The sequence below is a fragment of the Gopherus evgoodei genome, chromosome 6 (genome assembly GCF_007399415.2).
Source record: "Gopherus evgoodei ecotype Sinaloan lineage chromosome 6, rGopEvg1_v1.p, whole genome shotgun sequence".
NCBI classification, from domain to species: Eukaryota; Metazoa; Chordata; order Testudines; family Testudinidae; genus Gopherus; species Gopherus evgoodei.
Genome location: NC_044327.1, coordinates 8,498,137 through 8,517,975, shown reverse-complemented (window position 1 = coordinate 8,517,975; position 19,839 = coordinate 8,498,137). Strand labels below are relative to the sequence as shown.

General features: G+C 46.9%; 1 protein-coding gene across 1 annotated transcript in view; it reads right to left on the bottom strand.

Annotated features, from left to right (window-relative positions):
* The window catches only part of DGKQ (diacylglycerol kinase theta), a 159,939-nt gene that overhangs the window by 72,007 nt on the left and 68,093 nt on the right, over positions 1-19,839 (bottom strand). The window contains exon 8 of the mRNA XM_030566832.1: positions 10,346-10,414. Coding sequence (XP_030422692.1) covers positions 10,346-10,414 — 69 coding nt within the window. The remainder of the gene's footprint in view (positions 1-10,345; positions 10,415-19,839) is intronic.

Genomic DNA, 19,839 nt, shown 5'->3' with positions numbered 1-19,839 from the left:
CAGGGGATGACACCTCTGTCATAAACAGATAGCTAAGGGTTAATGTCTCTTTCACCTGAAGCACCTGACCAGAGGACCAATCAGAAAACCAGATTTTTTCAACTTTGGGTGGAGGGAAGTTTGTGTCTGAGTCTTTGTTTTCTGTCTGCCTGCTTTCTCTGAGCTTTGGAGAAGTAGTTCTGTTTTCTAATCTTCTGTTTCTAAGTGTAAGGACAAAGAGATCAGATAGTAAGTTATATGGTTTCTTTTCTTTGGTATTTGCATGAATATAAGTGCTGGAGTGCTTTGATTTGTATTCTTTTTGAATAAGGCTGTTTATTCTATATTCTTTTAAGCAATTAACCCTGTATTGTGTCACCTTAATACAGAGAGACCATTTGTATGTATTTTTCTTTCTTTATATAAAAAGCTTTCTTTTAAGACCTGTTGAAGTTTTCTTTACTGGGAAATTTCAGGAAAATTGAGTCTGTACTCACCAGGGAATTGGTGGGAGGAAGAAATCAGGGGGGAGATCTGTGTGTGTGTTGAATTTGCTAGCCTGATTTTGCATTCCCTCTGGGGGAATAGGAAAGTCCTTTTTGTTTCCAGGACTGGGAACGGAGAGGGGGAGTCACTCTGTTTGGATTCACAGAGCTTGTGTCTGTGTATCTCTCCAGGAGCACCTGGAGGAGGGAAGGGAAAAAGGATTATTTCCCTTTGTTGTGAGACTCAAGGGATTTGGGTCTTGGGGTCCCCAGGGAAGGTTTTTCAGGGGGACCAGAGTGCCCCAAAACACTCTAATTTTTTGGGTGGTGGCAGCAAGTACCAGGTCCAAGCTGGTAACTAAGCTTGGAGGTTTTCATGCTAACCCCCATATTTTGGACGCTAAGGTCCAAATCTGGGACTAAGGTTATGACAACCTCCAAACACATTTCACATACTATCCCTACCTGCTGCCAGGGACAAATTATACATAAGCATCAGGACTGGCATAGGGGATCAAAGAGAATCTGCAAACAGAGGAAAAACCTGAACAGGATAAATTGCCATCACACCTTTACTCAGTCTGAAATTATTAATTCATTAAACCAAATCATAAAAACCCAAAAGCTAAAATAAAAACAATCAGTCAAGGAAGATAGCGTGTGATGCTCAGAATGCTTTATGCTTTTCAAAAGTCACACCCCGACAATCCAGCCAGAGGAGGAGGTTTTAGCTTTGCATGGCACTAGAGCCATCAGCCTGGCTGAAGCTCTACTCTGCACAACGGCAGCTTTCAAAAGATGTTTGTTACTCTTAAGTGTCAATAGGAAGCAGCCTCGGAAGAATGGCCCGGTGCCTAACATGATACACTGTAAATCCCGGTCCGTAATGAGCACCTTTTGAGACTAATCACCAGACTTTTACCGGTTGTTTGGGGAGCAGGGGGTTCTCATTGCCAGCTGTGACCGACAGAAGTCTTAAATGAACAAAAACATCATGGCCTGATCATGCAAGTTGCATGTGCCCTCAACCTGCCCTGATTTCTGGCACACAACCAGAGGCAGAGAATCTAGCGTCTTTATGATCCAGGATCCCTGCAGATCCAGGAACTAAGAGCTCACCATAAATAATTTTTATTTTGAGAATTATGGAGATCTGTCTTCTGGGGGTTTGTTACATCTCTAAATCTCCAGTTATGAAGAAATATTAGCAAAGATGGGAAATTAAAGACTGTTTTTTTTGTTTGTTTGCTAGACTAGGACTGTGGGAACTTCTGCACTACGGGATTATTCCAATTTTACATAAGTCGGTTTTGTAAAACAGATTGTATAAAGTCGAGTGCATGCGGCCACACTAAGCACATTAATTTGGCGGTGTGCGTCCATGTACCGAGGCTAGTGTCGATTTCCTGAGCATTGCACGGTGGGTAGCTATCCCATAGCTATCCCATAGTTCCCGCAGTCTCCCCCGCCCCTTGGAATTCTGGGTTGAGATCCCAGTGCCTGATGGGCAAAAAACATTGTCGCCGGTGCTTCTGGGTACAGACTCACCCCTCCTTCCGTGAAAGCAGCAGACAACCATTTCTCGCCTTTTTTCCTGCGTGAACTGTGCAAACATCATAGCACAGCAAGCATGGACCCTGCTCAGCTCAAGACAGCAATCGTGGACGTTGTAAACACCTCGCACATTCTCGTGCAGTCTATGCTGAATCAGGACCCACAAAAGCAGGCGAGGAGCTGGCGGCTACAGCAGCGCGGCGATGAGAGTGATGAGGACATGGACACAGAATTCTCTCAAACTGCGGGCCTCTGTGCTTTGGAGATTCTGCTGGTAATGGGGCAAGTTCTAGCCACTGAACACCAATTTTGGGCCTGGGAAACAAGCACAGACTGGTGGGACCGCATAGTTTTGCAGGTTTGGGACGATTCCCAGTGGCCGGCAAACTTTTGCATGCGTAAGGGCACTTTCATGGAACTTTGTGACTTGCTTTCCCCTGCCCTGAAACGCCAGAATACCAAGATGAGAGCAGCCCTCACAGCTCAGAAACGAGTGGCGACAGCCCTCTGGAAGTTTGCAACGCCAGACAGCTACCGGTCAGTTGGGAATCAATTTGGAGTGGGAAAATCTACTGTGGGGGCTGCTGTGATGCAAGTAGCCAAAGCAATCATTAACCTGCTGCTACGAAAGGTTGTGACTCTGGAAAAGGGGCAGGTCATAGTGGATGTCTTTGCTGCAATGGGATTCCCTAACTGTGGTGGGGCGATAGATAGAACCCATATCCCTATCTTGGCACCGGAGCACCAGGGCACCCAGTACGTAAATCGCAAGGGGTACTTTTCCATGGTGCTGCAAGCACTGGTGGATCACGAGGGACGTTTCACCAAGATCCACGTGGGATGGCCAGGAAGGGTTCATGATGCTCGCATCTTCAGGAACACTACTCTGTTTAAACGGCTCCAGCAAGGGAATTACTTCCCAGACCAGAAAATAACAGTTGGGGATGTTGAAATGCCTGTAGTTATCCTGGGGGACCCAGCCTATCCCTTGATGCCATGGCTCATGAAGCCATACACAGGCAGCCTGGACAGTAGTCAGGAGTTGTTCAACTACAGGCTGAGCAAGTGCAGAATGGTGGTAGAACGTGTTTTTGGCCATTTAAAGGCGCGCTGGCGCACATTATTGACTCACTCTGACCTCAGGCAAACCAATGTCCCCTTTGTTATTGCTGCTTGCTGTGTGCTCCACAATCTCTGTGAGAGTAAGGGGCAGACGTTTATGGCGGGGTGGGAGGCTGAGGCAAATCATCTGGCCGCTGATTATGCGCAGCCAGACACAAGGGCAATTAGAAGAGCACACCAGGAAGCGGTGCGCATCAGAGAAGCTTTGAAAACCAGTTTCATCAGGGGCCAGGGTACGGTGTGACTGCTGTGTTTGTTTCCCCTTCATGAACCCCCCCACTTGATTGACTCATTCCCTGTAAGCAACCCACCTTCCCGCTTCGATTCCAGCTTGCTTTCTAAGGAAATAAAGTCATTATCGTTTAAAAATCATGTATTCTTTATTAATTCATTATAAAAAGAGGGAGAGAACTGACAAGGTAGCCAGGTGTGGTTTGGGAGGAGGATAGGAGGAAAAGAAATGGCCGCTAAAAAAATTTCAAAGTAATGACAGCCTTTTGGTTGGGCTGTCCATGGGGGTGGAGTGGGCGGGAGCACAAAGCCTTCCCCCACGCGTTCTTACACATCTGGGTGAGGAGGGTATGGAACATGGTGAGAGTGGTTACACAGGGGCTGCAGCAGCACTTTGTGATCCTGCTGCCGTTCCTGAAGCTCCACCAGATGTCAGAGGATGTCAGCTTGATCACGCAGCAGCCCCAGCGTTGCATCCCGCCACCACTGATCTTCCTGCCTACACCTCTGATCTTCCTGCTGCCACCTCTCATCTCGAGCATCCCTCCTGTCCTCACGTTGGTCCCTCCTGTCCTCACATTCACTGACATCTTTCCTGCAATTTGATACCACGTCCTTCCACTCATTCAGATGAGCACTTTCATTGCGGGTCACTTTCATGATTTCCGAGAACATTTCATCTCGCGTCTTTTTTTTCTGCCGCCTTATCTGAGCTAGCCTTCAGGATGAAGTAGGGAGGCTCGAAAAATCTGCAGCTACATGAGGGAGGTAAAAAAGGGAAAGAAGTATTTTAAAAGATACATTTTACAGAACAACTGTTATACTCTTTCACAGTGAACAACACTATTCACCTTACATAGCACATGTGATTTCACTACAAGGTCGCATTTTGCATCTTAATATTGAGTGCCTGCGGCTCTGGTGTTAGAGATCTCACAGATGCAAGTCCGGTCAGCAGAATTCAGCTTGCATGCAGCCATAGTAAGCCATTGTCTTTCGGCTTCTGCAGCCTTCATATACACAGTGCCCTCCTTTCCCAAATACCAAGCAAATCCCATTCAGTGCTGCTTCTTTCCTGTTAACATGCAGCAGCAGAAACCACCCTCCCATCCAATTCTCTGGGATGATCGCTTTACCCCTCCCCCCACCGCGTGGCTGGTATCATGGAAGATCACTGCTAAACACCCCCCTCTCCCACCCCACCGCAAGGCTGGTAGCAGGAAAGATCCCTGCTAGCCAAACGCGAAAAAGCTCAGCGCCAATCCCCCCCCCCCCATGATTGGCTAACTGCAAGGAAGGATTTCTTTTAAGCAACAGGCAAACAGCCTAGTAGGAATGGCCATGTCTGTCCCCTTAATTAAACTCCTGAATTTCAACCAGGTTACCATGAACGATATCACTCTCCTGAGGATAACACAGCGAGATAAAGAACGGATGTTGCTTGACTGCCAGCGATCACCAGGACCAAATGCAGCTAGGCTTTGTCATGCAATGATACCAGATTACTTGCTACATGCATGGCGTGGTCAAGTGTCCTACCACGGAGGATGGAATAAGGCTGCCCTGCCCAGAAAACTTCTGCAAAGGCTTTTGGAGAGCTTCATGGAGATGTCCCTGGAGGATTTCTGCTCCATCCCCAGACATGTTAACAGACTTTTCCAATAACTGTACTGGCCGAGAATGCATCCCAAGTCCTCAGGGCAAATTAATCATTAAAAAATGCTTGCTTTTAAACCATGTTTTATATTTACAAAGATACACTCACCAGAGGTTTCTTCCATGGCTTCATTGTCTGGGCTAGTGGCTTGGGAGGGCTGGGAGGGTAATTCCATCTGGATGAGAAAAAGCTCCTGGCTGTTGGGGAGAACGGAGTGCTGTGTGCTCTCTGCAAGCTCGTCTTCCTCTTCCTCTTCCTCCTCCTCCTCATCTTCCCCATCCGCAGAATCCCCAGCCATGGCTGAGATTACCACCCTCACCTTGGAATTCACGGACGGGGTGGGGAACTGGTGGTGGACCCCCCTAGAATTGCACGCAGCTCAGCGTAGAAGTGGCATGCTTTCGGCCCTGCCCCGGACCTTCTGTTTGCTTCTTTGGTTTTCTGGTAGACTTGTCTGAGCGCCTTAACTTTCACACGGCACTGTACTGAGTCCCTGGTATGGCCTCTCTGCATCATGGCTTTGGAAATTTTTTCAAATGTTTTTTCATTTCGTCTTTTGGAACGGAGTTCTGTTAGCACGGAATCCTCTCCTCATATAGCGATCAGATCCTGTACCTCCCGTGCGGTCCATGCTAGAGTTCTTTTTCGATTCGCAGGAGACTGCATTGTTACCTGTGCTGATGAGCTCTGTGTGGTCACCTGTGCTGATCAGAGCTCCATGCTGGCCAAACAGGAAATGAAATTCAAAAGTTTGTGGGGCTTTTCCTGTCTACCTGGCCAGTGCATCCGAGTTCAGATGGCTTTCCAGAGCGGTCACAATGGTGCACTGTGGGATACCGCCCGGAGGCCAATACCGTCAATTTGTGGCCACACTAACCCTAATCCGACATGGCAATACTGATTTCAGTGCTACTCCTCTCGTTGGGGAGGAGTACAGAAACCGGTTTAAAGAGCCCTTTATATCGATATAAAGGGCCTCGTGTGGGCGGGTGCAGGGTTAAATCAGTTTAACGCTGCTAAATTCGGTTTAAATGCATAGTGTAGACAAGGCCTGTGATTCTTTATGTTCAGCACCATTTTCAAACACAGCCTCAGCTAAAAACAATGTGTTTTGTCTGTAGGAACACAGGTATTTGCATCCCGGGTATCCCGTCTCCAGTTATACCAGTATAGTTAAACAGGTACAATCCTCTGTGGCAACAACTCTTTTCAGGTTAGCTTAAACCCCTTCCCAAAAGACATGAGCTAAACAGAATAAAAGGTCTCACACCAGAATAAAAGGCTTTCATGATGGAATAAGAGTAACTGCACATTATATTGGTTAAAATTCACACTTTAGCTTATACCAATATAACTTTCCTGCACAGACTAGCCCCTAGACCCTACTTTATGTCCTGAAGTGTGAGGGTTCAGATCTCTTCTCAAACTCATTTTTAAAAGAATATTTACTATTGTAACTCTGAATATCTGTGCTACCCATCTAAAATATTCTAATTACTCCTGATAATTTCTTGGCCTCAATAATACCTTGTTACAATAAGTTCCACAGTTTAATAATGCAAGCTCCTAAAAAGCTTCTATCAGTTTTAATTTTTCTCCCTATCAATTTCTTTTAATGTCCCCTTGTTCTCACATTATGAGAAAGGATGAACAAAAGATCCTAATGTAACTTTGTTTATAAACCATTCTTTATTTTGTATATTTTTTGTCATGGTTCTCGTTTGTTCCTTCTCTAACGTAAATAGCATGTCTTACAAACCAAAGTTGGCCAGGCATCTATCCTTTCACATCCCCAAAAATATCCTGCATGTTATTTTTCAATTGGGTTTTTGTTGTTGTTGTTGTTGTGGTGTTGTTTTGTTTTGTTTTGGTTTGGGTTTGGTTTGTTTTAACAGAGCTGTATCTGTGAGGTATATGAAACTGAGAAAAAACAAGAACTACATCTTTTTTGGAAGATAAATAGCAGGTTAGCTACCATAACTATAAAGGTGATCAACACTTCTAGTATCATGTTCCCTTACACAGTAAACACCTCTGCACTCAAAGAAGAGCTTGACTTGAAACAGTGATGCAACAAATTTAAAGATCCCTCCTGCAAAGTCAATGAGTAGATCTCTCTGGACCTCTTGGGCTACATTCAGCAGGGGAAAGGGTCAGCTGAAGGTGGAGCAAAGCCTTACTACTGGTATCAGTTACATTAATATTTGAAAGTGTCAAGCCAATGAGTAATTAATATTTTCCATTGAACACAATGCCCTTGTTTTCAATAGAAGCATTAGAACTTCTCTCCTCCCAACACAGCGATCATCAAAAATCAGGGCATGAAAGACAGCCAGTTAGGCTGGAACATCTGTATCCATTTATGTTGTGTTAATATATAGTAAGGGGAAGCAATTTGTTTTAGTCTAACCATTTTATTTAAAGCAGGGGATTAAAGATGCTTTGCATTAGTCTTTGAAAATGTACAGTGTGTTCCTGTTCTCCCCAGTTTTACTGATTGACACTGGTGAAAAATGCATGTAAGGAAAAGCGATGTTTAGAATCTCTTTTTGAGTGCACTGTCGTCATCTTCTTGGTCAGTCCGTATAAAGTAAGGCGTACTGGAGTAGCAGTGTCAACCAAGGCCTCTGAGATAGCAGGATAGACATCTCACTCACTTTGACAGCCACTGATGGAGAAATACCAGTGATACCAGTCAGCTTTGTGTTATTGGGGAACCAGGGTGCAGTATCCAGCCTGCCTGACTCATGAAGGACACACACCCCCTCCTCCCCTGCCTCTGCTTAAACCAAAACTGATCAAAGACTGGCAGGGAGGGCAATGGGAGACACACCTAGACCCCTCCTGTCAAGGATGATAGGATTAAGGCAACTCCCCTAGCCTCATCTGCATCAAAGATGGGACAGGGAGGCACCTCCACTAGCATACAGAACGGAGAACAGAAATTCCAAGGCAAGAACCGCACAGAACTCTGGGAACAGAAAAGCAGGGAGGAACTGCATGCTGGGGGATCTCTGCTCCAGCCATGTTAATGAACCTACGCCTGCACGCACTCAGCTCAGCAGTTACCAGACCAATTCCAGTAATGAATCCTTGACTGATATCCAAAATACTGAAGCAGCCTAGTTGCATTGTGAGCTCCCTGGAAGAAAACACCACCCCTAGCTAGGAGTGATCAGCTCCTACTGTCTAGCCTAAAGAAAACCCTTGAGTCACCAGTTTACCCATAAATAAATCTAGTGTTCTCCCTTGAACTATGTTGTTTCCCTACAAGAAACCCTGCCCACGCTCAAGTGTGTTCTAGATCCAAACTCTGCATCAGTTCCACTGGGATTTCATCTCCTCCTGACTGTTCATGCTGGGGGCTCTGCCTGTCTCCAGCACTCAGGACCCTGAGCTACCTGAGAATCCCGACCAGTTCAAGCTTCATGGAGTGGTGAGATCCCTCTCTCTCTGTTTTCTTTTCTACCTCAGGTATAACTTTCTAACCCTGACTTCTTTGATCAGGTATAGTTTTCTATATATGACTTCTGTAACCTTTAATAATGTAACTGTTATGTTGGTTCAGGCTCTCCTTGTGTGGTTATCACTATTATTCAATAAATAACTTTTATGGTTAAGCTGGTTGCTTCCCTCCCTCCCTCTCTCTCAACTTTATTCTTTTGTGTTTTTAGCTTCCCCATTTACTCTGCAGCAACACTTCTCTTAAACCTAAGCTAAAGATCCATGTAGTGCTACTGCGGGGTTTGCTCCTCAAGTGGGTTACTACCAGTACAATTGTAACGTGAAAGTGGGGAGAGGGACGTGCTGAATCTGTGACACACGAGGGTGGGAGCTGGGAAGTGCTGCTTGACCCAGATTACTGAGTCCAGAGGCATATAAGGGGTCAGCTTGGAAATGCTGCTTGACCCAGTCCACTCAGACTTGCTCTGTTAATGTGTGTCTGTTCAGCTGGTTCTGGAGGAACCTAGGTCCTGTGGGATAGCTCCATTGGGAGGGAACTTGTAGAAGGGAGAAGTAGAGCTCCATATGAAAACACAAGTGACACGAGCAGTACATGGATAGAACTACAGACTGACACCCTCCCCGCTCCTCCCGAAGAGTAACCCGAATAAATGAGCGTACCCCAAAGTAACGGGCAAATCTGGTAACACCACCCTCAGTCAGTAAGATATGGAAGAAAGAACAGGTGCTGGCACATAAAGGATTATTTCATTTTACTATTTGAAAAGCCGCCCCCTGGAAAAAGTGCAAGTTTATTTGACAAACCACAGCTGGTCACAACCTGATCCTACAATAAGAAAGTATGAGGCATGTCCAATTCCTCATAGCCATCTAGAGAGAGAGAAGTTTAAACCCTATTTTAAATAAAAGGGAGATACGAACACATTTGAGCACACGGTCAGAACTATGCTAAGTATTGCTCTGGCATGGCCCTAGCCACACGGCAATTTCCTCAAGTCTTAGATCTTGAAAGAACATGAAGGGGACATGGAAGGCTCTTTCTTTCTTTACTTTTTCTTCAATCTACTTTTTTGTACTCGAGCCATTTATGCAACCACATCATGAAAGATGTGATGATTTGCTGGTTTCAGTTGTTTCTTCCATTTCCTTTTATTTTGTTTTAATAAACTGTGGTTGACGACACTATTCAAGAAAATGAGAGAGACTAATAATAGCTAATATGAAACGTAGAGCAGTCAATGGGTACAAAAACTGTACTGCGCAGTTGCCAATGGGCTTCAATCCTGATACCTAAACACCACAATATTTATTCTTACTGGGTCTCACCTGAGCAGAGGGTCCTGGGTAAGATTTGAACCCAAGTAGCCACAGATGAAAGGCTAGTTGTTTTAAAGAAATGTACTGGTTGCCCTCCAAATCTATCACTTAACACTACTGAATCATTAAACATAAACACATGATTTCTCAATTGTTATTGTGAGAGAGAGATGGCTAGCTGTGACTTACTGAGAATACTACTTACAGAAAGCAATTAACTCCAGAGATACTGACCTGTGGAAAACACCTCGAGAGAAGGTTGACAGCTATGATCTAATGAATACCATCACCTCTTTTCATTAAAATGCTCGAGTGGATTTCACAGAAGGGCCTAACTATTATCACTTCATATACATCAAGATGTGCTGACACAATACCTAATACACAAGATCTGTAATTCCCATTAGAACATAACTGTCTGACCAAAGGGAAGCTGTATTTAGGAGTACTATTCTTCATAAGGAAAATCACGTTAAGCAAATATAATAAAGGCTGCGTTGAGCCAATATTCCCAACTTACTAAACTTCTACTTACTTGAATCTGTTGAAATTTGGGCATCTTTCACTGACCCTTGTGTTAAGCCATCAACATCCTCATCTTCATCTGTGGAAAGAAAAGTTTCGAGGAGATGGTTAGCTTTTCATTGCACAAAATAATAGTTGAGCCTTACTTTAAAAAAGTTGAATGGAAGCAACAAAGACAACAAAAGTCACAGGGGGAGCATACACTACAGCAAGGACCACATTTCCTCTTCCAATACTTAGCTTTTTTAAATTAAAATCACTACCACAACATTCCAATGAAGGTAGCAGTGTAACACACTGACAAGGATTAACATGTAACCACTGTGTGGGTCACAGCCTCAAATTCTCTCTCACTGATTGTCTCAATATTACTACTTGCAAGTTTCATCCCTTTTGCAGCCTGTCATGTCTGCCTGTGAATTAAAAATAGACTTTCTGATCATAAGTTTTAAACTACGATATTGTAACAAGAATCAGAGTATTATTTGCTATCAGATCAGATCTATCCATTTCATAAAAATAATTCCAAAACTGAAGAGCTGCAAAATAACACAAAATTTTGTTTGTCCAGATCTAGAAGAGGAAACTTGAGGTGATTTATTACTTAAAACTGGGAGTCAATGTATTGGATGATATTTACAATTTATATATTCAAAAGTTTAATGCTGGCAAAATAATTAAGAGGAAATTACTGACCTGTGATTTTGCTTCTCTGAAGGTATCATTCTGACTGAAATCTCACTCCTGTGTCTCACTTCTCTAGTGCAAGACAGATGGCACTCCTCTTGACAGATTTGGTTCTCCAAGAGCAGTAGCAGCAAGGTGGAATACAAGCCAGCGCACCACACTGATAGACATGTAGCCTCCACACAGTTTAACTGCTGCCCTTGGAAACCTCCAATCAATTACTGACTGTGTGATTGGCCAAAAAAAGAGTCAGCCAAAAAAAATAATAAAAAACAATTAAAAATCTGATTTAAGAAGAGATGAAAAAAATCAAGGCCTCCAAACTCTGCTTCAACAAAGATAAACCTCTAGCCTTTGAGGAAAAGTGGGTGAGTGAGTGAGTGAGTGAGAATCCTGATATAATGAAAATCTTCAAAGAAGCAGAATTACAGGTTAGTAATTTTCCTCTCTCTAAAACTACCATTTACTAGGATTCTCACTACTGGAGAGTAAACGACTTGACAGATATCTCAGTGAAGAGTTATAGTAATGTTGCAACAGGCAGAAAAACAAGTTCCAGTCTATTAAACCCCTCTCCAGTTCCTTCTTCTACATAAACATAAACAGGGATAGGAGAGGTCTTTTCCTATTTTCTAACTCCCATCCAAATGTGTTGTGTCTTTACTGGACTGTCTGGTCTTGAAGCTTAGACAAATTGAAAGACTACATAATTCTCTTTGAGATCACGTAAAGTGTGTGGTATTCAGGAACGTATACAAGCTAGAAGCATTCAGGCATGGGAAATAGACTGTAGGAGAACAGGGTGAGTAATGTGGAACTTGATCACCACTAGAGAGGCGCCTCAAATGAGTTTGTAGCACCAGCTTATCCTTAGGAGATTTGGTATACACTGGAAGGAACGCTTTCAGGGCCTGAAGCTCGCTCACTCAGATACAGTCACTAGCACCACTGAAGTGGCCGTTCATGTACGAAATTAAAACTCCTAGGAACCAAGTGGTTCAAAAGCAGCTTTCCAGCCTGAAAGGGAACAAGAGGGATGGAAGGAGCAAGCAGTCCCACGGTCACCAACAACAGCCTGCAAATACCACTCTCCCCTGGAGGAAAAGAGTTGAGAATAGCTCCCTGTGCCCAACATCTGCCACAGCCCCTACACCGATCTGTCCTCAAGTGCAGTGGGAGCGGAGCTGGCATCTATACCCCGTGCCCCTGGGCCTGCCACCCTTGCCAAGGGAAATAAGCAGGAAGACTCTGCACCGTCAGCAAAGACTTGCACAGGATTTTATGTAATGTCTAGGCAATTTAATATCTACCTTTGTGTACCACACTGCGTTGGCAGGTATGTTCCTACCAGAGACCAAGCAGCAGGCTCCGGAGCTGGGATGCACTGCGACACCATGATCTCAAATGATGATCTGAGGCCAGAGACTCATCCTGAAGGGACCAGCTTTTACCCTGTAAAACTGCGTTGAAAACCACTCTTGCCTGGGCCGATATGGTGCTGTTATGGTAACTGAAATTCCGTCACTCCTGGGCTTTGAACAGACCTTGATACAAGAGGTGTCAGTGGAAAAACATATAGCACCATCCTCCGACAGCAAATGGAGAAGATACCTTTTAGTAATAGTAATAAAAGACCGGTAGATTCTTATTTAGGTTGGACATGACGCAACTCATCTCCAGCATCCCACACTGGAGGAGGGGATGATCTGATCTGCCACGCCCCAATCCAGAAGACATTCAGAAGGATGTGACACAGATCAGCTCAAGCTGACTGTGATCATGTGGACCTTCCTTGCGAGGTGTATGATGATGAAGAATAACCTGTGAGAAAATGCCCACTCCGGCCTCCTGAAGGCTTTCCCAATGCCCACTTGACTCAGGACCGCCTTTTGGAATACTAGGACTCTGACAATCCTTAGCAGATACATGACTGTCCTTATCAGAGCAACTGGTGAATGGCTATTGCTGGAGAGACCAAACTCCCTTGGTGTAGAGTTCCACTGTGTGAGCACCCTAGACTAGGCAAGAGATAGCCATGGCCACTATGAGTTAGGGTGGTAGTGTTTGGAATTCCTCATTGCAAACTGTCCCTGGACAGCCACCACATCAGACTTGCCCAGAGGTTCTCTATTACTCAGGGGCAGTGTAAAAAGTCCTTGTATTGCTTCTGCGTCCTCTGGTGTCTCAGCTCCAGAGAGGTCGAACTCAGCGTGGAGATGTGCTACAAGGTGTCGGCTGGGAGAGCCAGAATTTGCAACATGGGATGAGTTGCTGCCTCCTGATTCTGACCATTGCCGCCCCATCAGACAGGTGACGTATCACAGCCGATCCCTGGTCAGTCTGGGATGAGATGGGGTTTTGGGTGAGTTACCATAAACTCTGCATCCGACTAAGTGGGTATTCACCCATGAAAGCTCATGCTCCAATATCTCTGTTAGTCTATAAAGGTGCCACAGGACTCTTTGCTGCTTTCACAAACTCTGATGACTCCCACACTCCAGTGGTGACACAAGCTGACCTGACACTCAACTGAATAAGGTCCCTCCATCATCAACCAACCAAATGGCAGAACACCTCACTGCCAGCCTGGCAGAGCGGCCCCAACTATTCCCAAGCATTTAATGACCATCCTTCACTGAAGGCTGAACAAAGAACTAGCAGTATGGCTCTCCTGTAACAAAACAGATAGCACCAGTCCTTGAGAAGTGCCCATAATATGCACACAAGCCTTAGAAAGATCCACAGCAAATAGCCAGGCCCCCTTCTCTAGGGAAGGCAGATCCCAGAGTGACCATCTTGAATTTTTCCTTGACCAAATAAGCAGCTCCCAGTGTCCTCGGTCAGGAAGGCACCACGGATCCTCTCACAAAGCCTTTAGTCCTTGGTGTTCGCTGACAGGGAGAGTGGGACCATTCCATGGCTGGTGTTGATGCAGCGTGCTCTGCTCAGTGGGGTTCTGAGTTGCTGCAAAAGGCGGCTTCCAAAGCAGATTCCATAGCCTGCCTGGGAGAAGGGATCTGAAAGGAGAGTTAAAGGTCCAAAAGCCCAGAATGACAAGCCTCTTGTTGGCACTCAGCAGTGACACTTCCACCTGCTCCCCAAACACATTACCTCCAGTGGAGGGTAGGACCTGGGAGTTGTGCTCGCAGGATGGAGAGCACCAAGACAACGCACTGAGCCCCAAACAAGGTACCATCAAGGCACCCAAGCATTCAGAGAAAAACAGGGGCCGACGCGCTGACCAAAGAGCTTCTGGCAAAAGCCCTCCCATGGCCATTGTTCCGGAGAGCCAGGCCAGACGCAACTGGAAAGGTTTCCTGCCGTGCTTCAGAAAGTCTGGGGAGAAGAGCTGCAGCAGCAATGGCAGAAGCATAGCACCTTTGCTGACCAACCAAGAAGAACGTGTCAGGTGAGGTCCAGGGCAGCTGTTCAGGTTAGCAGGCGATGCGCAACCTGACGTGAGAGGGGGATTGGCTTCCTCTCCCAACTGCACAACTGTCGCCTCAGTGATCAACAGTCTTTTGAAGCCTGGGGAGCTCTACCAACCTCGGGCTAGGGAGCTGAGACCCAGGACAGAGAATCCTGGCAGATGAATGATCTCTCTACAGAAGAGACTTTTCAGAGTCTGACTATATATCCTTTGTCTATATGGGCTGGAGCTACAAAACATGGATCAGAATTTCAAACACCCCAAAGTTTGTGTTTTGGTTTCACTTAATTAGAGAGTTGAGGGAATAATCCATAAAGTTCATATCCAACTGCAGTTACTACTAACATCTGCCCCCCACCAAAGGAAAGCAGCTTTCAGGTCTGGTGCTGTGGTGGGGGCTTCACTGTTGGTTGCTGGATGTTCTGCTTTCTGTGCTTTGAATATGCAGAGTTAATGACATGAAAATGTACCCTGTTAAAATGTACTCATGCAACCTGAATTTGGGTAATGCAACTTTGTATAATGAGCATATATAATCCTAAGTATTAAAATGGAGAAAACCTTTGGCTGTCACCAAATATAACAAACCTAGTGATTAGAGCGGCAATTGTTAACATATTAGTCTTTCACCAACAGAGACCTGAGTTCAAATTTCACCTACAGATGACCTGCAAATAAAGAACAATAAATATTAAACTTGGCGGGGGGTGGGAGGGGGTTTAAATGATGTATGAAGGCATTCTGAAAGGATGACATCACAAGAGGAAAATTACAGAATATTGAACTAGAGAATTTTTAATCAGACCGTTTTAAAGTCTGGTTTTTGTTAATTCCAGTTTAATGACTAACATTTTTGAGAATGGAAGACTTTGTTAAAGATTAAACACCTAATAATATTCGTTGTCTGTGACCCTGAACAAGCCCTCCAGCAAAACCAGAGAGGTCCAGAGTAAACATTTCTGATATTTCTAAAATAAAAAACAAGTAGAAAAGAATCATTAAAACCACTCAGTTTTCCAGCATTTTATGTACATCATAAAAAAGCAACGAAGGGTACAAAACCAGTTATTGAAAACCACATATCTGCAGGTCACTTTAAGTCATAAGTGAATCTAGGTTAGACGGCCCTTACCACTTGTGTTTCACTGCATGGTTTTCGTAATATAGATAAATGATCACTAAAAACTAGCATGTCTCTGCTCAAGAGAGGCTGCAATAGCTGGGAAAGTGTAGGTCAGGATTGAGGTCCATTACCAAAGACGCTGGGGTAATATTACAGCTTGCGCATGTATTACAGATGACTCTTCCTAGTGATAGCTATTAAATATCTATTTTCATGAGTACCAAGATACACTCAAATCTATAACCCCACAACAGTAAACTCATGTCCAACTTCTCAGGAAGCTCTGAAGGAAACAAGTTTTTAACATTTTAACCTCCCAAGACTGGCAAAGTTTGGTGTATTTAGCTTCCCTTTCATTCTTAATGTACAAAAATAATATCTAAGAAAAAAAGGTAAGTTTACATTTGGGATGTTTGAAATTTAAAACACAAAAAGAAAGAGGGCAATGGCATAAGAAAAGGCTTACTCCTGAAAACTAAAGTAAATAAGGAATATGCACTCTAGGTGGCAGCAAAATGTTATCCTACAAATTAAATTCCTTCCACGTGGAAAGGACAAATCTTTAATTACAAACAGGGAAAGCAAAACATTTACTAACATGAGCTGCTAAATAGTAGCATTTATATCAATGACTGCTTATATAAGACGGTTACTCACCTTTGTAACTGTTGTTCTTCGAGATGTGTTGCTCACATCCATTCCAGTTAGGTGTGCGCGCCGCGCGTGCACGTTCGTCGGAAACTTTTTTACCCTAGCAACTCCAGTGGGCCGGCAGGTCGCCCCCTAGAGTGGCGCCGCCATGGCGCTCTATATATACCCCTGCCGGCCCGCCCGCTCCTCAGTTCCTTCTTGCCGGCTACTCCGACAGTGGGGAAGGAGGGCGGGTGTGGAATGGATGTGAGCAACACATCTCGAAGAACAACAGTTACAAAGGTGAGTAACCGTCTTTTCTTCTTCGAGTGATTGCTCACATCCATTCCAGTTAGGTGACTCCCAAGCCATACCTAGGCGGTGGGGTCGGAGTGAGAAGTCGCGGCCCGGAGCACCGCAGTTCCGAAGGCCGCATCCTCCCTCGACTGCTGGACCAGGGCGTAGTGGGAAGCAAAAGTGTGGACCGATGACCAGGTCGCTGCCCGACAGATTTCCTGGATGGGCACACGGGCTAGGAAAGCCAGCGATGACGCCTGCGCCCTGGTAGAATGCGCAGTCACACGGCCCGCAGGGACATGGGCCAAGTCATAACAAGTCCTGATACAGGACGTAACCCAAGAGGATATCCTCTGGGAGGAGATAGGAAGACCTTTCATACGATCTGCTACCGCCACGAAAAGCTGGGGGGATTTTCGGAAGGGCTTAGTCCTGTCTATGTAGAACGCGAGAGCCCTACGGACATCCAGCGAGTGGAGCTGCTGCTCCCTGCCTGAGGAGTGAGGTTTTGGGAAAAAAACCGGAAGGAAAATCTCTTGGTTGACATGGAAGGCTGAGACCACCTTGGGCAGAAAAGCAGGGTGTGGTCTCAGCTGCACCTTGTCCTTGTGCAAGACCGTATATGGGGGGTCTACCACAAGAGCTCGGAGCTCCGACACCCGTCTAGCTGAGGTGACAGCCACTAGAAAGGCAGTTTTCCAAGAGAGGTAGAGCAGGGAGCAAGTAGCTAACGGCTCAAAGGGGGGCCCCATGAGTCGGGACAACACCAGGTTAAGATCCCAGGTGGGAGCAGGGGGACGGACGTTAGGGAATAAACGTTCCAGCCCTTTAAGGAATCTCGACACCGTCGGGTGAGAAAAAACGGAGCGACCGTCCGCACCCGGGTGAAAGGTGGAGATAGCAGCTAGGTGGACTCGCAACGACGATAAGGCCAGACCTTGCCCTTTGAGGGACAAAACGTAGTCTAATATTTCGGAAACCGAAACTTCCATAGGGCGGAGATTTCTCTCTACGCACCAACAGGAGAAGCGCTTCCATTTCGCCGAATACGTGGCTCTTGTGGACGGTTTCCTGCTACTCAAGAGCACCTCTCTCACAGGCGTGGAGCATCGCAGCTCTGGGCCAGTCAGCCACGCAGGAGCCACGCCGCTAGGTGCAGCGACTGCAGGTCTGGGTGACAAAGGGTCCCGTGGTCCTGGGTAATCAGGTCCGGATGAAGGGGCAGGGGAACTGGGTCGGCTATGGCCAAGTCCAGCAGCATGGTGTACCAGTGCTGCCTGGGCCACGCCGGGGCTACCATGATCACGAGCGCCTTGTCCCTGCGCACCTTCAGGAGGACCTTGTGGACCAGAGGGAACGGGGGAAATGCATAGTACAGGTGGGTCGACCACCGGATGAGGAAGGCGTCCCCTATCGACCCCGGTTCCCTGCCCTGAAAGGAGCAGAATGCTGGGCACTTCCTGTTCCCCCTGGACGCAAAGAGGTCCACCCGGGGATAACCCCACCTCCGGAAAATGGAGAGAGCGACATCCGGGCGAAGGGACCACTCGTGCGACAGGAAGGATCTGCTCAGTCGATCTGCCAGAGTGTTCCGTACTCCAGGGAGGAAGGAAGCCCTGAGGTGAACGGAGTGGGCTACGCAAAAGTCCCAGAGACGTATCGCCTCGAGGCACAGGGAGGAGGACCTGGTGCCGCCCTGCTTGTTGATATAGTACATCGTCGTCGTGTTGTCCGTAAACACGGCGACACAACGACCCTGAAGCTGATGACAAAACGCTTGACAAGCAAGGCGGACCGCTCTCAACTCCCGTATGTTGATGTGGAGCCCCACCTCCTCCTGGGACCACAGGCCCTGTGTCCGCAGGGTCCCCAGGTGGGCCCCCCAGCCCAGATCTGAGGCATCCGTTGTCAGGGATACCGATGGCTGAGAGGGGTGAAAGGGAAGACCCGCACATAACACGGACTGGTCCAACCACCAGCCGAGAGAGTCCAAGACCTTCTGGGGGATTGTGACTAACATGTCTAAAGGTTGCCTTTGCGGCCTGTAACGGCTGATAAGCCACAGCTGGAGAGGCCTCATGTGGAGCCGAGCGTAGCCGGTCACAAAAGTGCACGCTGCCATGTGGCCTAACAGGGTTAGACATGTCCTTACTGACGTCAACGGGGCTGACCGCAAACGCTGAACGATCGCCGCCATGGTCTGGAACCGTTGCAGAGGCAGCGAGGCCCTGCCCATCGTGGCGTCCAAGACCGCCCCGATAAATTCCACCTTTTGCGTGGGCCTCAGAGTGGATTTGTCTGTGTTTATCAGGAGGCCCAGACTTGCAAATACGGCGGTGATCAGGCGGACATGGCTGCTGACCTGCTGCTCCGACGTGCCCCGAATCAACCAGTCGTCCAGATAAGGGAACACGTGGACACGGTTGCGTCGAAGATGCGCCACGACAACTGCCATGCATTTTGTAAACACCCTTGGGGCCGTGGACAGGCCGAAAGGGAGGACTGCAAACTGATAATGAAGAGCCCCCACAACGAAGCGGAGAAAGCGTCTGTGGCGCGGCCAAATGGCAATATGAAAATACGCGTCCTGCATGTCGAGGGCGGCGTACCAGTCTCCCGGATCCAGGGATGGAATAATGGTCCCCAGGGATACCATGCGGAACTTCAACTTCACGAGGTATTTGTTGAGTTCTCGCAGGTCGAGGATAGGCCTGAGGCCCCCCTTGGCCTTGGGGATCAGAAAGTAGCGGGAATAAAACCCCTTGCCTTTCTCGTTTTCCGGAACCGCCTCTATGGCTCCTTTGCTGAGGAGCGTCTGCACCTCCTGTCGAAGGAATTGCTCGTGAGAGGGGTCCCTGAAGAGGGACGAGGAAGGAGGGCGGGAAGGAGGAAACGAAACAAACTGCAGGCGGTATCCCGTCCGCACCAGGTTTAAGACCCAGCGGTCCGATGTTATTTGGGACCACGCCGGGAGGAAAAACGAAAGGCGGTTTGAAAACGGGGGGAAAGGATCCATAGGGGAAACTGCTACAGCGCCCTCGGGCGCACCTTCAAAATGAAGGCTTAGGACCAGGCGGGGGTTTCGAGGAGCCTTGGTTCTGCCCCCCTTGGTTCCCAGACTGCCTGCGCCTGCCGTTCCTGCCGCGGCGCCTGTAAGGGTCCTGCCGCTGGCGGAACTGGGAAAACGGCCTACGGTACGGCTGCTGCTGTGGCCTAAAGGGTCTACGCTGCGTCACGGGGGTGTGCATCCCGAGGGACCGCGCAATGACCCGGTTGTCCTTCAGACTCTTGAGTCTGGGGTCTGTCTTTTCCGAAAACAGGCCCTGGCCTTCGAAAG